Genomic DNA, 14,535 nt, shown 5'->3' on the forward strand with positions numbered 1-14,535 from the left:
AAGACATAGAGGGCAGTAGATAGCAATTTGTTCTATTTGTCTAAAAGACAACAAGATTTCATACAAAATCAATATAATTAAGTCATATGTTCATTACTCATGATTTCTTCATATAATCTATACTCTTTCATAAAAGATTATGAGTGTGCATTAAAATATGTAGTTATGTCTGATGTGCTATTAGTGGAGGTAGAAAGTTACCCAGGGATGTGACAGAAGCTGAACAAATGCTGGCACTGGAAAGGCAGCTGTGGAGGACAGAAGAGCTACCCACTAAGGGTGAATCTGCCTGTCTTCACTTGCAGCCTTGGGAACTGGATGATCTTTCAGGAGGAAGGGCCAAGTCCATGGTATCTCATTCAGCTGAGGTTTTTGAAATGTTATGTCTGAAAATTTTAAGGACATTGAATTTGCCTTTCTCTTTTAAGGTGGGAGAAACTTAAACAGATTATAAGTTGAATAGAAGAGTCAATGAAATGATGATTTGGAGATGAAGTATCCCTCAGAAAGGCTCATGTGCTCAAAGCTCAGTCACCGGATAGTAGACCCAGTTGTTAGGGGACCAGTGGATTATTAGGCCAATTAATTAATTGATTGATTGATTAATTAATTCTTTCACTGGTAGCATCATAACTTGATAGCAGTATTGAGTCATGCTAGAAAGTAGAAGATGGGGCTGATTGGAGAAAATGTGTCGCTGGGGCTGAGCTCCTTTTTGGCTGCCATGGTGTAAGAATCCTGCTCTGACACACACTCACAAAAGCATAATATTCTGCCTTGTGCAAGTCCAAACCAACCGATCCAGGCAACCATGGACTGCACTATAAGCCAAAATCAATCTCTCCTCCTTTCAAGCTGTTGCTGTCAGGTATTTGTCACGGCAGAGAAAAGCTGAAGGAAATGGGTAGCAAGAGAAGCAAGCATGCTGCAGAGCCTAGATCTGAAAGTGGGCCAGAAGTTCTCACAGGCATGGGAATTTCTTCTGGAATGGAAAGAAAGACCCGAAAGCAAGATGAGGATATGTTTAGCTTCAAGGTAACTAAAATGATGGGTCGGGCAGAAACCAGAACACTGATCTAGGTGTCCAGTCCTCAGAAGACTGATGTGATCATAGCCAATGGGATGGTAGCAGCGGCAGTTCTGGATTCTCTCAGAAAATCCCTGGAAAGGTAGGTGGCAGTGGCTAGCAGCTAGAGAGAGCATGATAGGAAAAGGCTTGAAAAGACAGGAGTATGTTTTTGTAAAGACACTGTTGGGACTGGAGAGGTAGCTCAATGAGAGCACTGTGGAGGCCACAAAGATCCTAGTGAGAGCTGAGCTTGCTTTACCCAGCAGAGCGGCATCGGAGGATGACTTGACCATGTGCATGGTTACCAGGTGTTTGAAAAGGTCTGCACATGGCTGTGCTAGGGGGAGGTCTTTTGTTCCATCCCTTGGCATTCCTTTTTTTAAAAAGCCCTTTAGAAGAGACAGAAGGGGCCAGTGGATAAGGATCTAGGCTCTCCCAAGCTATCCTGTGTTTCTGTCTGTTTCTCTCCCCTCTATTCTTCTATCTAAATATTTCTCACTTCTCCCTCCTCAAGAGTATCTTGGGGTAAAAGTGGGAGAGGGTATCCCACAGAGCACTGAGGACATGGGTTTAATGCCCAGCACCCACATAGTGGCTCACAACTGTCTTGATTGGCCCAGCACAGGGGGTTTGGGTGACAATGAAACTATTCTCTATGTGATGGTAGGATGACACAGCCATAGCATTAGACTCTTGTTAGCAACCAAATAAGGTGCACTGCCAAGAGTCAATTCAAATATAAGTTTTGAACTTCCGAAAATGAGAGTGTGTACAAGAGTCACCATTTGTGACAAATGAGCCTCAGTGAGGCTGGAAGTTACTCTGAAGGTGGGGTTTATATGTGCATATGAAGGGGACAGGAGAGGTATATGGAAACTGTACTTCCCACTCAACTTTTAGATAAGCATAACACTGACCCATGAAAATCAGTTTGTTAATTTAAGAGCTAAATTGGTGTATTCAGCATTGCAGACTTATGGGTCCTTGAGGTATAGTGATTTGATGATGAACATTTCAAATGTGGGTTGATAGAGTTGAGGCACTTCGTTTCTTGTTCAGGTCTGTGTTGTCAAGGGTTTGGCTAATTTCCTATCTCCTAGCATAGGAAAAGGGAGCAGTTCTGTACTAATCGTAAAGCAAGTGGTTCTTGGACATCTTTGTATTGAAGCAAGTAGATTTTAGCTTCTGCAGTTCCCTAGCCCTGGCAAGTATAATGTGGATATTGTTGCTTATGATCCCCTGTCTTTGGCTTCCAGGAAGTCATTCCTATGTTGCATTGACACAGAGGAGAGGCTTACAAGCAGGTTGGGAAGATGGAGGTGATAATGTGTTTTCTGGCCATGTTAAAGTTACTATCTGGAATTTTGTAGAGTAAATTGGAACAGCATGTCTTCACAGCACATCTCTCCTTAAACCCTTGCAGCCATATTGTGTTCCTAGAATGTGCCTGTCCTTCAGGGTGGATGGTGGTTCTTCATTCCAGACTGTCCCCAGTAGAAGGAGCAGGGAAGAATGTGTTGGTGGGCATCTTCCTTCAGGGTTAGCAGAGTTGTAATAAAGATTTCCTTACTCTCTTTTCTTTTCTCATTTTCCCATGATTAGGCTCTTTTAAAAGAGCAACAACCTCCAAACATTGCTGGTTGCCCTTCCTTTGGTAGATTCTATACCCTTCTAGAAGATGGAACAGCTTCGTCCATCACTTAAGTTCCTTTTTCCTTCTCTGACAGTATTAGATGTAGAAATTGACTCAGACTATTAGACAGGTGGGACTGCTTAAGAAGACCATGTAGGCAGACTATGGGAGGACTTTGCCAGAGGTTCATGATGTTGATAAAAGGCACAGTAGATTGTGATGCCTTTTACTGACTTTTTTTCTAAAGATAAACACAAATAGGTTTAGGTTTTGTTATAACATAGAAGATACTGGAGGAAGAACAAATGAAGTTATAAATAAGATGTCTTTTATAAAGACAAGTGATTTAGAAGATCTATGCCTGCCTTTTCTGTGCATCTGTTATCTTCTCTGTCTTATCAAGTTATACTTTGTTCTGAGTGACACAGAACAATTTTTTTAATATTTGTATAAAATGGATAAAAAACAAGCACAGGCATCCTCTAAAAAGCAAAGAAGCTAAAGAAAATACTAATTTTACTTTAAGGTATTAGTTTTCAAGTCTGTTCTCCTTGGACCATGAACAAGAAAAGAATTTGTGAGGCCTAGCAAAAGTGAGCATTGAGGTGGTGATTCTAGGTACCATGATGAGTACCTAGGGATGAGTAAGAGGCTTGCCTTTGCTGGGACATGGCCTCTGGGACCTGCCAACTTGTGTGGTACTGGAAGGGCACACACTTCTGACCCTAGCTTTCCCTAAGCCAGCACTCTGTCCTCTTTTAGGGTAGAAGCCAATGACATTACTGGATGGGATAGTAGGTGAGACCCCGGGCTCTAGGAGAGGAGAATGATATCCAAGAGCCAACTAAAGCCAAGCACCAGAAGGCAGGATGCGAGGACCTGGGGTTCCTCATCCATAAGCATGCTGCTTTGCCTTCTTGAGCCACTTACAAGATATAAATTCATTGTAAAATTAAGAAATCAAATATGACAACTGCAGAGTATTGAATTCCAAGGACTCTGCATGACTGACCACAGGTCCATTAAGCTGACCTACCTGTGGTTTGTAACCAGTATGTATTGTATTGTTAATGTCAGCTGTTAATGTCATCATCATGTTGCAGATGGCATTAAGGGGGTGTGGATTATCACAGATAATTTATAATATGGATAACCTTGACACAGGAGACCAAGACCAATGAGAGTTTAGATTCCAACCAGGTAATTAACTATTGACTTGTTATTACAGAAGATAGGCTGTAATATAGGGATGAACGAAGACTGTCTGATCTGTTTGAGATGCAATAAAAACAAGCCATAAATTAGGAAGCACATGACTAACAGATACTCACTTAGTTCTGGGGCTTGAGAAGTCCAAAATTAGTGCACCAGCACATCTCGTATCTAGGGAAAGTCCTCTTCCTGATATGGCCATCTCACTGTAACCTCATAGTTTAGAAGAGAACTCTGTAGCCTCTTCAGCACATAAGGCAACACTAACCCTATTCATGGGAGCCCTACCCCCATGTCCTTATCCCTTCCAAAGTCCCACCTCCTGATACCATCACATTACAGATTAGGTTTCAACAAATGGATTTTGTTGGAGTTGAAAATTACAAATGTTCAAGATTATAAAATAAGGCAAACTATGATGTGAGGCCTAAGAGATGTGCAGAGAAGAACAGTGGAGAAAGTAGAAGTGAAAGGATTGACTGTGGCAGAAAAAGGTTTCATGGAAGAAAAGAGTGATTTTAGTCAAGCCACCATATATGTAGAGGATTTCAACTATCAGAGCTTAAGGAGCAAACCTTCCAGACCAAAGAGACAGCAGGAGCAAAGACATGTTGGTAGATGTGCCACACAGGACATCAATCTTCCTCCCATTGTATTTGCAGAACATCTCATGCAGGTATGGCACCTGAAACAGGACATAAGCCTCAAAAACTTAGAATCTGACAAAATTATGCTTGAGTAGCAGTCTACTAACCATCTGTGAGATGAGACACCAAGCTGAACCCTGGATTAAGTCACATGTAGGGTAACACTGATAGAAAAACACAGTTTCTGCTTCAAAAGGAGTAAGAGATGGTTGATTCTGGAGTCAAATATGAGTGATCATGGCCTGATCATGAGGGAACACTGTGTTCTAATGTGGAGGCAGTAACATGAGATTCTATTGGTTATAGAAGGAAGTTGTAAATCAAAGTATTTACCAGATGCATGGGTAGGTGTCATATGTATGTGGTTTTAGATGCTACTTGATGACAGTCCTTAGCCCTTGGGTTAGGGGAAGCTAGTGGTCTGCTAAGAATACATTTTAAAGGTTTTGATAGTTTCCAGGATGTTAAGTCAGTAGGGGTGAGCACTGAATGGCTTCCAAAGTGACTAAAAGTAGAGGAAGATAATTTGACTTTGGTCTAAAACAGTTTAACTCTCCTGGTCATAAAGTTAAGTCATTGGCTTTATAGTATCTTTAACACAAGTGTGGTGATCTCCTTGACCCCAGCTTCAGTTCCCAATGGAGACCAGCTTTATAGAATTACTTATAAGGGTTAGATAAGAAAATGCTTACAAGACTCCTTCCAGCACTCAAGGTCTCCCATAGGAGGCTGCTATTATATGCTCTGATGGCTGCCTCCACCTGAGGGTGTTACAGGGCTTTACAAATGCTGTGACACTTGAATGGGGGCCTAACGTAGCAGGCAGAGGGGGCTGAGAAAGATCTTTTGCAGCTGAGGTTACATTCAAAGTGATGAATCCCTTTATAACCCACGAGGAAGGAAGCAGGAAGAAAAGAATGGCCACATGGATGGCCACAGATAAAAGCTTATTGCCAGTTCAGCCCACTCTTACCTGATCAAAATACCAGTCTGTTCCACTGGAGAAAGACAGAAGAGCTATAGTGCTAAAACTCTCAAGTCATATAGTCAATTTGCTCAAGCTCTTGTGCATCAGATGCTCTGGATAGTTTCTCTCTGAAGAAGCCAGGAGCCAGAGGAGAAGGGGTGAGGAGAAAGGGAGTATGTAGCTGTTGTTTTTTCCATCCTCCTGGAGGATATTTTGCTTCATTGGTAGACGTTTAGCAAGACCTGGTTGGCTCCTTGAACACAGGAGTCGCCCAGGTATTGGTTGATGGTTGATATACTTTACATTGTATATCTTTTACTGTCTTCCAGACTGAACACTTGCCTTTGCAGACTCAGTTCAAAGAGAAAGGCGCTGGTGGTCTTCAGTCCTCTGTAAGTAACGCTCATGTTGTATCCCCCCAGGTACATTTGAAAGTCTCGTCGGATATCCATAAAAGTTCATTTTAGCCATTGCTCCCTGTTTACATGTCTATACATGACTTGATAAAGTCCTTGAACTTGCTTACCCTTGCAAATAATGTAAAGAACACTTCTGAGTAATCCCAGAAGCATTTCAGTCATCTGAAACCAATGCCCAGGAAGAAGGAGCCATGTCAGAAATGCCAGAGAACATCAGAGGGAGTTCATTCCACAGTAAGTGTCAGCTGTGGCTCAAGGTCAAGTAAGAAGGAAGGTCGAGAGGAGAGGCTGTCTGGGGCAGCGTTTTTAAGTCTCCCTTTGATCAAGCATATGGTCAAATGCTAGTTCATTTTGCTGTGTCTGTTCCCTAATCCCCCAATGCTGAATCTTGATGTTTATTTTTGTTTTGTTTGATTTAATTCTCTGACTATCTCATACATTCCTTCTGAACTTGGAACCCTTTTTGAGATGTTCCTGAAGTTCACAACCATGCCCTTCTTTAGCTGACCTTGATGGGTACCAATTCCAAATTTCAAAACCTAAAACAGCTCACAGCCCCATTAGTTGGAATTTATAGTTAAAAGTCACCACTCCTCTTACTCGGGTATGGTTGGCACCAAATGACTGGAACATGGTGAGTTGTTGAACTTTGCCTTGCTATCTAGTTCCTTGTGGGGTCGTGAACTAGGGACATGAACTTTAATGAATTTAACTTTTGCTTGTTTTTGCCAGTGTGCTAGAAGAATGTAAACAGTTTCTCTGCTAATATAAGCAATGTTTGAATTTTTAGAATGGACTAAATAGCAGGAGATTTGACTATGAAGATGAGAACACAGTACAAGAGGATGGAGCTCAGGAGATGTACCCCCTCTACAACCAGATGTGTTACCAAGACCGAAGCCCCCACAAACATCACTCAAGCAACCCCGAGAGACTCTACATCAACCCACGAGAACATTATGTGTGATTTTCCTCTTGTTGTAATGGGTGTTCTAACAAATGTTTATTCTTAGACTTGAGAGAGAAACTGAGGCATCTAAACAGTTTCAGGCTGAGTGAGTCGGAACTCTTGATGAATGACTCTGAGCTAATAGTGGTTTTCTTAACTTCATTAAGGGTTTCTTAACCGCCAGCTGTGTTTGTGAACTTGCCTGTAGCTTTGCATCTCTGTAACTCTAGTGTTTAACTACTAACACTTGGCCTACAATGGCGTGTTCTTTTGAAATCACGGCATCTGCCTGTGATGACTGCAGGGAAAGGCCCCAGCTGCTGGCCGCCACTCTGCTCGGGTCTCAGGCAGTGCTCGGCTGTAATTTAAACAGGTGGGAAACCGAGCTCCAAATCCAGCTCACTAATTATTAAGCTGGGATTTCGATTTCCCTAGCATCTCAGTACGATTACAATAGCTGTGTCCAGAGGCCGAGGGAAGAGGCGGGCTCTCCTCTCTCCAAACAATATAACAAAAGCAGTGAGAGCCTCCAAGCCTCTGGGTGCTGGTGAAGCAGTATTAGTGCTAAGTGTCCTTCCTGGCCATGGGCCCCAGGGGCTCCACAGGGCCCTCTGCCTTCTGTCCCCTCGTGACTAGCTGTGCTACAGAGTCTTCTCCCTTGTCCTTGGAGCTGCGCCTGTTTTCCCACCTACTAATCCTAAAATCCCTGCGGAAATGGGCTACAGTCCTGTTAGTCTCGCTCTTTTCCTCTGACCTGACAAGCTCACCTTTCCCACCAGTCTCCCTCCACACAGGCTTCAGCTAGCTCCTCCTCTGCACTCTTTCCTTTTCTTCCATGTCTTATCTACCTCAAGAAACAAACAGAAAGCCTGCTGAAGGTCACCCTGCAATAACTCCCACTCTTAAAAGCCAGGTGGAAAACTGAAAAACTGTTTTTGTAAAGCTACTTCAATATGACGTGTTTGCTAAATCTGCATGTTCTCTATTCCTCCTCCCCACATCACCTGGTGAACAAGCCTCTAGAGATCATACAAAGTGAATAAGACAGTAGCCTCTCTGCCTAGGTAAATGGCTACACCGCGATGCTGTTATACCTGTTCATGTCTGCCCGGAGTCCTGTCGTCTCCCTCTGCCAGCTGTCTATCACTGAGACTGACAGTGGTCACAGAAAGAAACGTAAAGGCCAAAGGATCATGGGCACATCTTAAGGATAATGTCGCTTTACTGTGTATCCTGGATGATCAGAGCATGTCACAGGCATTAAAAAATAAAATACTATGTACGTGTTAATATTAAGAAAGACTGGTATCAACATCAAAATAAATAGTATACATTTCCATCCTAAACTACAAGAGGAAATGAGAACATTAGTAGATTTATAGTGAAATGCCAAAGATACTTTATTCATGCCACACTCGGCCTTGGTTCTCCATAGCTTTTTGTTGTTTTTCAGGCTTTGTGAGATAAGCCATAACAGTGCTTCTGCTCTAGTAATATACACACCAACCCACTGCCCATTGTCAGCAGTTCTAGGAGTAAGAATACTCAAATTCCATCTTAAATCTTTGTTTAGGATTAGTGCTTTTAGTGGTCACGGCTCCAAAGCACCTAGAGTTCCACTGGTCTTCTCTGCTCCATCACTGTGCTACTCTGGGTTTAGTTTACTGCCTTTATAGCAGAGATTATGGTCAGCTTCATCGCTCAGAACACCATTAGGAAGTCAGTGTAACTACAGCTACAGGGTTCCTTGTGACTGTCCTCCAGTAGTCAGATGGTGTAGTACTAAGAGTTTTCTTTGGCAGTGAAGCATTTCATTAGCCCTGTTAGCCCATTAGATTGTAGAGCACCCCTCCTTTAGAAGGCTTTAAATATCTTAACACTAAGGAGAGTTGCTAGAGTCCTGCTGGGTGGCAGGTCACAGAGTTGTCTTCACAAAAGCACACAGTGGACCCAGGGGGAGGGAGCGATGTCCTCCTTTGTGCCAGAGAAAATGATGTGGAAGCCTTTTGTCCTCTGCTTAGCACCCTCCCGGGAGGAACCCACTGTCTACCTTTCAACGATTCTTAGGATTGTTAGGAAAAAGTTATTTTAGGGTGTGGGTATTCTCATGCAGCCAGCCAGTTCACTGTCATCTGTGCCTTTCTGTCAGCTAAGGAATTTCCTAGACAAACTGCTATATTTGATAGTTGTTGGCCCCAGACAGGGGTCACATAAGCTTCATAATAGTTTATTCTAGTGTCTCCTGCCTGTTCTCTATTTAAAAAGAAAAATAAAAAAGAAAAGAAAGCCAAATACTGAACAGGTTTAAAGGGGGTTGATTAACCAGTCCCCTCAACCAAAAAAATGCCATCTAAAATTAGTCTGCTGATCCCTGAATTTGGAGCCTAGACTACTTGATGGTGCCGTTTAAATTTGGAAGTTAGACTCTAAAGGTCAGTACGTGAGGTTGAGGGACATAGTCACAGCTGGCCATGCTCTCCCTGTTTTGTTAAAGTTCACTGAGAAGTAAATTCGTATGGCATTTTTCCATGCACTGCTTCCACTCTGCATTCCAAGGAGGCAGGGGTACATGCTCACCCTCACCACAGCCTCCATCACCTATTTTACCTGCTGGCATTGTGGCTACAGTAGCAGATCACCAGATTCTTTGCATCTCACTACAGTTGAGCGTCTGGACTGGCTAGGATCAGCCTGACTTAACAAAATAAAAATGCAAACAAACAGCCGTGGTTCGTTACATCTTCTGTGAGAGTTCCCCTTATGCCTGGTGTTTTGTATGCTCTAAATTTGAAGACATCTCTGTGCTCTAAGGAGTATATGAAACCCTTACCTGTGCTAGACATCTATAACAGGTACACAAGTACACACACACACACACACACACACATATGACTGAAGAAATGCCCAGTAAGTGACCAGGTTCTCATCATTATTATTATTATTTTCTATGTCCTGTTCACTCATAGAAACAGGACCAAGCCCTTTACCCCGAGTTATCTTTTGTAGAAGTCTAAATTTCACAAAAGATGATCTGTTATTGCTCATCTTTTCTTGCATTCACTTGCCTCCTGGTGCTATCCTTATTATACTCTTAGGGCCTACCTTGGAATTAGAGAATCCCCTGTTGTTTTAAGAATCAATAGGATGGGTCTATACCCAGCTTTCCCCCTAGCTGTAAAAACTTAGGAAAATAAACTGTGTAGGGTATCAGCTGTTCCCATCCATAAAACAGACCTTCCCTGTCAACCTCTCAGAACTGTGCTAAGAATTAAACTAGGGAACAGCGGATGAGAAATTGTAAGGTCTCTGAGAAGCACCTATACTCTACTGTTGCATTTTGAACTTCAGTGCCCAGTGCCTTTGCCCGTATTTAGAGTACTGGAATGTCCTGGGGAGAGTCATTCAGCAGTGTGGAAATTGCAGTTTGGTCTAGTTTGAATATAACCAATTGCAAGTTCAAACATTCCCTTTATTATAATAAACATGTATCCCATAAAATGTTTCATATCTGGGCCATTGAAGTAGATCCTTGGGCAAAGGCACTTGCCATGCAAGCCTGCAGACCTGAGTTTAATCCTTGGAGCTCACTTGGAAGGAGAAGGAGAGAGAAGGGCCCCAGCATGGTCCTCTTACCACCGCTTGAGCTCACACACCTCCTGCACATGCAATAATAAGAAATATTTTTAAATGTTTCCCTGTCAAGCTTTAGGTAGGATTGGAAATACATATTATAATTCACGATTGCTTTTGTTTTTTCAAATAACTATGACTGGGTAGCTTTACTGGGTGTATGGTATAGACTGGGTTCTAGGGCCAGCACTTTACATGAATTATCTCACTGGATAGAATCCTACCCCTGTTATGTTCTCTTTCAAGAGCTCCCATGGGAACAGAAAGGCTTATATTCTTATACCACGCAGTTGTAGGCTATGCAGATCATCAGTCAGCTGTTACTTCTTTTAAACCTGCTTTGATTTGGGGGGAAATATAGCTGTCTTGGTTTTCTTTTTAAAGCAGAAGTATAGGAGCCTACCTGGAATGAAACGATAAGAAATGTTAAAGTAGAAAGGAAGCACGTGTGCTCACCTTTTACCTCTGAATATTCAGTACTATTCTGTTCACTAGGTTAACCTCCATTAGGTTAAGCTACCAAGGCCAAACCAAGTCAGATAGAGCCGCCTACACCAGTTGACTTGGTTTTGCAGGGCACAAACTTCTAACATTCTTCCCTGGACTTCATTTGACATGCTTCTTGCTGTTTGTCTCTGTTAATCAAGGTCCAACTCCCAGGGTGGGAACACGCACACCAAGGACAGCTGGAAGTGAGCCAGAGAAGGGTGGAAAGGGTGAAAGGTCAAGATGCCAGGGTCACCACCTGTGCCTCTCAGCTTTGTTTTTCTTGTCCTGGTGCTCGAACAACAAGGCCCTTCCTTCATCCTTGGGTCATTTGAGGACTCTAAAAGAACTCGGGACTTTTATCCCCATTAAACCAAAACCTAATGTTTGCAAATCTCGTCAACTCTAGAATGCAGCTGCAGTAATCTTACAGCTGAAGAATACATGGATTTCTTCCATTCAAGAATATTATAATCTGGCCTTTGCCAGCTGTTAGGCTGTTTTGGTAGCCTTTAGTAGACAGATGTGTAAGGGCTGCATGCCTCTGCCAGGTTGGACTGCAAATAAAGCATATGGTAACAGCCTCCGAAGTGACCAGAGCTGCTGGCAGCCCCTGGGAGATGTGTGCTCCTGATTAGGATGCAGCAGATATTACCAGCTACCCTTAGAGCCATATTCAAACTGATGGGCATGTCTCAAAATAATTTTAAAAATTAAATGCAATGTAACAGAATTTGGCAAGATTTTTTTCAGGTTTTCATGCCATCAAACTAGGGTGGGATAGGGCTATTTGCTATCTGAAGTGAGGAATCTGCTGGAGACTTGTGCTGACATTTATCCATGGTAATAATTTTAGGATAGACTGTCAGCGCCATGCAGATTGATAGAAAAAAAGCAAAGTATCTGTGACTCAATTGACAGCCCTCTTGTGCTTCAGTTCCACAGTAGGTCTGTCACAGTGGCCACTAGCAAATGATACATAGGAGACAGGTCGCTTGGATGTGAAGAGAGTTGCTCTCGTTCTTAAAATTAATATCAAGTTCTAATTACTAGCCCAAACCATCGTGAGTAAACAAAGGAGGCTTTCTGAGATAGTTCAGTCTTCTCCCACTCTAAGGGTGGCAGGCCACACAGTTGCCCCTTTATGGGTTTTGCCCAGAGTATTTCTAGGATCAGATCTCAGAGGCGCAACATGAGGCCTGGTTTTGTGACCTGCACTGGATCGACTTGATTTCCATATTGTGGAATTTGGCTGTAAAAGGTGATGAGGAGAGCCTGAGGGAAATCCTCCCAGGAATCCAGAACATCGGATTTGCTACAGTGACTTAGAACTGAGCCCTGTCCTACCACAGATGTGTCTGACAGCCATGAAGAGATGGCTTATTTCACTTCCTCAGAGGTTAATTTCCCTTAATGACACACAGTAGATCTCTGAAGCCCAGCGCTACACACAGTTTTCCAAGTGAATGGACACCATTGTTTGGTTTTTCAATACCCTTTCCAGGAACAGGCGGGATTTTTAAATCCACCCTAGTGTATTGATCAAACTAAATTCAACTCCTCTCTGAATTCTTAGGGGTAGCCCCCTATTCACTATATTTTAACTCGATGCAGCAGAAGTTTGTTCTGCATGCACTAGTTTACTGCAGTCCACACTATGGCTGTTACACCTCTGTACTCTCATGACACATAACTCTAGGGTTCCCTAGAACTGAGCGCTTCAGTAACCAAACCAATGTCCATCGTCTTTGGTTTCATTGTATGCTTGAAATCCCAAATCCTCTGTGAAAGTGTAAGTAGCTGATATTGCTAATAGTTCCCCAGATTACCCCACTTGTCCATCTGTAAGAGTTGCTGTTAGCCCTTTACCTTCTGTTTCTGCCTCTAAGCCAATGCTGTACAACATACCATCTCCATCCTGTTGGTGCTCCCTGTGGTCCTCCCCTCTCAACATCCCTACAACTCCGCTTGTCCCTTCAAGTCTGCGCGCTCTACCTCACGGGTTGTACCCGTGGTAAGGGGGACTAAGATGTCCAAGGGCTGTCTTCAAGGGAGATCCTTCTTTCAAGGTGATTTTACAAAAGCCTCCAAGCTTAGAAGTGAGAAACCCTCTGGCTATTATATTTTTCTATTCTTGTTTTGCTATTTTTACCTCTGCAAAGTGATCTCTGTCTGAAAAGAGGCTTTACCCTGGTTTTCGCCTTCTCCCTGGTAACCCCTTCACCCTGAAATCTCTACTTTGTGCTCTCAACTTCTTACTCTGATCCAAAACTAAGGCTCTCGATGGAAACCCCAACTCTTATACTGCTATTAAAAATAATAATAATAATAATAATAATAATAATAATGCCTTCTGCAGAGAAATCTCTCGTTTTTCCTACGGGAAGCCAGTGAGACCTCACTCTGGCTCCATCTGGGTCTCACAGCAAGCCTTGCTTTGTCATGTGGAAACTGAGGCTAATCCAGTTGTTTCCAGTACCTGGGGATTGATTCCTGGCTAATAAATGGTGGAAGCATCTTACACATGCATTCTTGTGCTTCATTAATGGATCATAGGTAGTCTAGACAGCCTTCAAGTGGGAGTGAGTCTAGCTGGATTTGGAATCCCTTTACCCCCACTGTTGGCAAAAGAAACATACCTTGCTGTCTTTTTATAGTAGAAATCCATTGCTTGTTTTTTTTAAATTATTTTCATTTTGTTGTGTACAAAGGATTTTATGCTATGTATTCCTGCTTGTGAGAAAAGACCCAAGTTTAAGCATTAGAACTGAAGCAGTTAACAGTGTAGTTTTGTGAAGAAAATTCTAGCTCAGTTGTTATGAAATACAAAAAGAATTACCAGCTTAGACTTTGATATTATATTTTAAATAGTAGGTGTTAATGTGGTGGTTTTTAGACAGTTGGTAAGTTTCCAGAAATTGTCTTTTATTTTTGCAGTTTTGGACTATATGGCTTTTTAGATATTATAAATAAAGTTTTTTATCATTTAAGTTTTTTTATTTCTGTTATCTAAATCTATTACTAAAATGCATATGAAATCACCAACCTAATTATATGACCATGGAATGTACAAACTGCAAACAGTCTGAAACATTTCTATGCTTGAGGCCTTCCTGGAAAATTTTAAAAGTAGTAACAAGAGTGATGTGTGCTTCAAACAGCATAAAAAGTGGATGTTATTACTGTTGTAGCTCCTTATAAAAAACACATGATATTTTATAGATTTATTTTTAATTATGTGTATGTATGTAGTATGGTTATGTGAATGTGAGTGCAGGTACCCTGGGGGCTACGAGGCATCAGCTGCCCCTGGACCTGGACTTCTAGACAATTGTGAGCAGCCCTGATGTGAGTGCTAGGATCCAAACTCAGTTTTTCTGCAAGAGTGCTTTTAACCACTGAGCCACCCTTCCAGGCCCCATAATACTTTTTAAATGAAGCTACAGTTACTCCAGTTAGCAAGTAGTTTATCATTCCTTGACTCTTTTAATCACTAAAATTACGTTCTTTTTAGTAAATTCTA

General features: G+C 42.2%; 1 protein-coding gene across 1 annotated transcript in view; it reads left to right on the forward strand.

Moving 5' to 3' along the window:
• Nectin3 (nectin cell adhesion molecule 3) overlaps positions 1–8,186 on the forward strand; it is a 110,847-nt gene extending 102,661 nt beyond the window's left edge. The window contains exons 8-9 of the mRNA XM_059277123.1: positions 5,858–5,920; positions 6,738–8,186. Coding sequence (XP_059133106.1) covers positions 5,858–5,920; positions 6,738–6,914 — 240 coding nt within the window. The 3' untranslated portion in view covers positions 6,915–8,186. The remainder of the gene's footprint in view (positions 1–5,857; positions 5,921–6,737) is intronic.
• Positions 8,187–14,535: the final 6,349 nt, after the last annotated feature.

Source organism: Peromyscus eremicus, chromosome 12, assembly GCF_949786415.1.
Source record: "Peromyscus eremicus chromosome 12, PerEre_H2_v1, whole genome shotgun sequence".
NCBI classification, from domain to species: Eukaryota; Metazoa; Chordata; class Mammalia; order Rodentia; family Cricetidae; genus Peromyscus; species Peromyscus eremicus.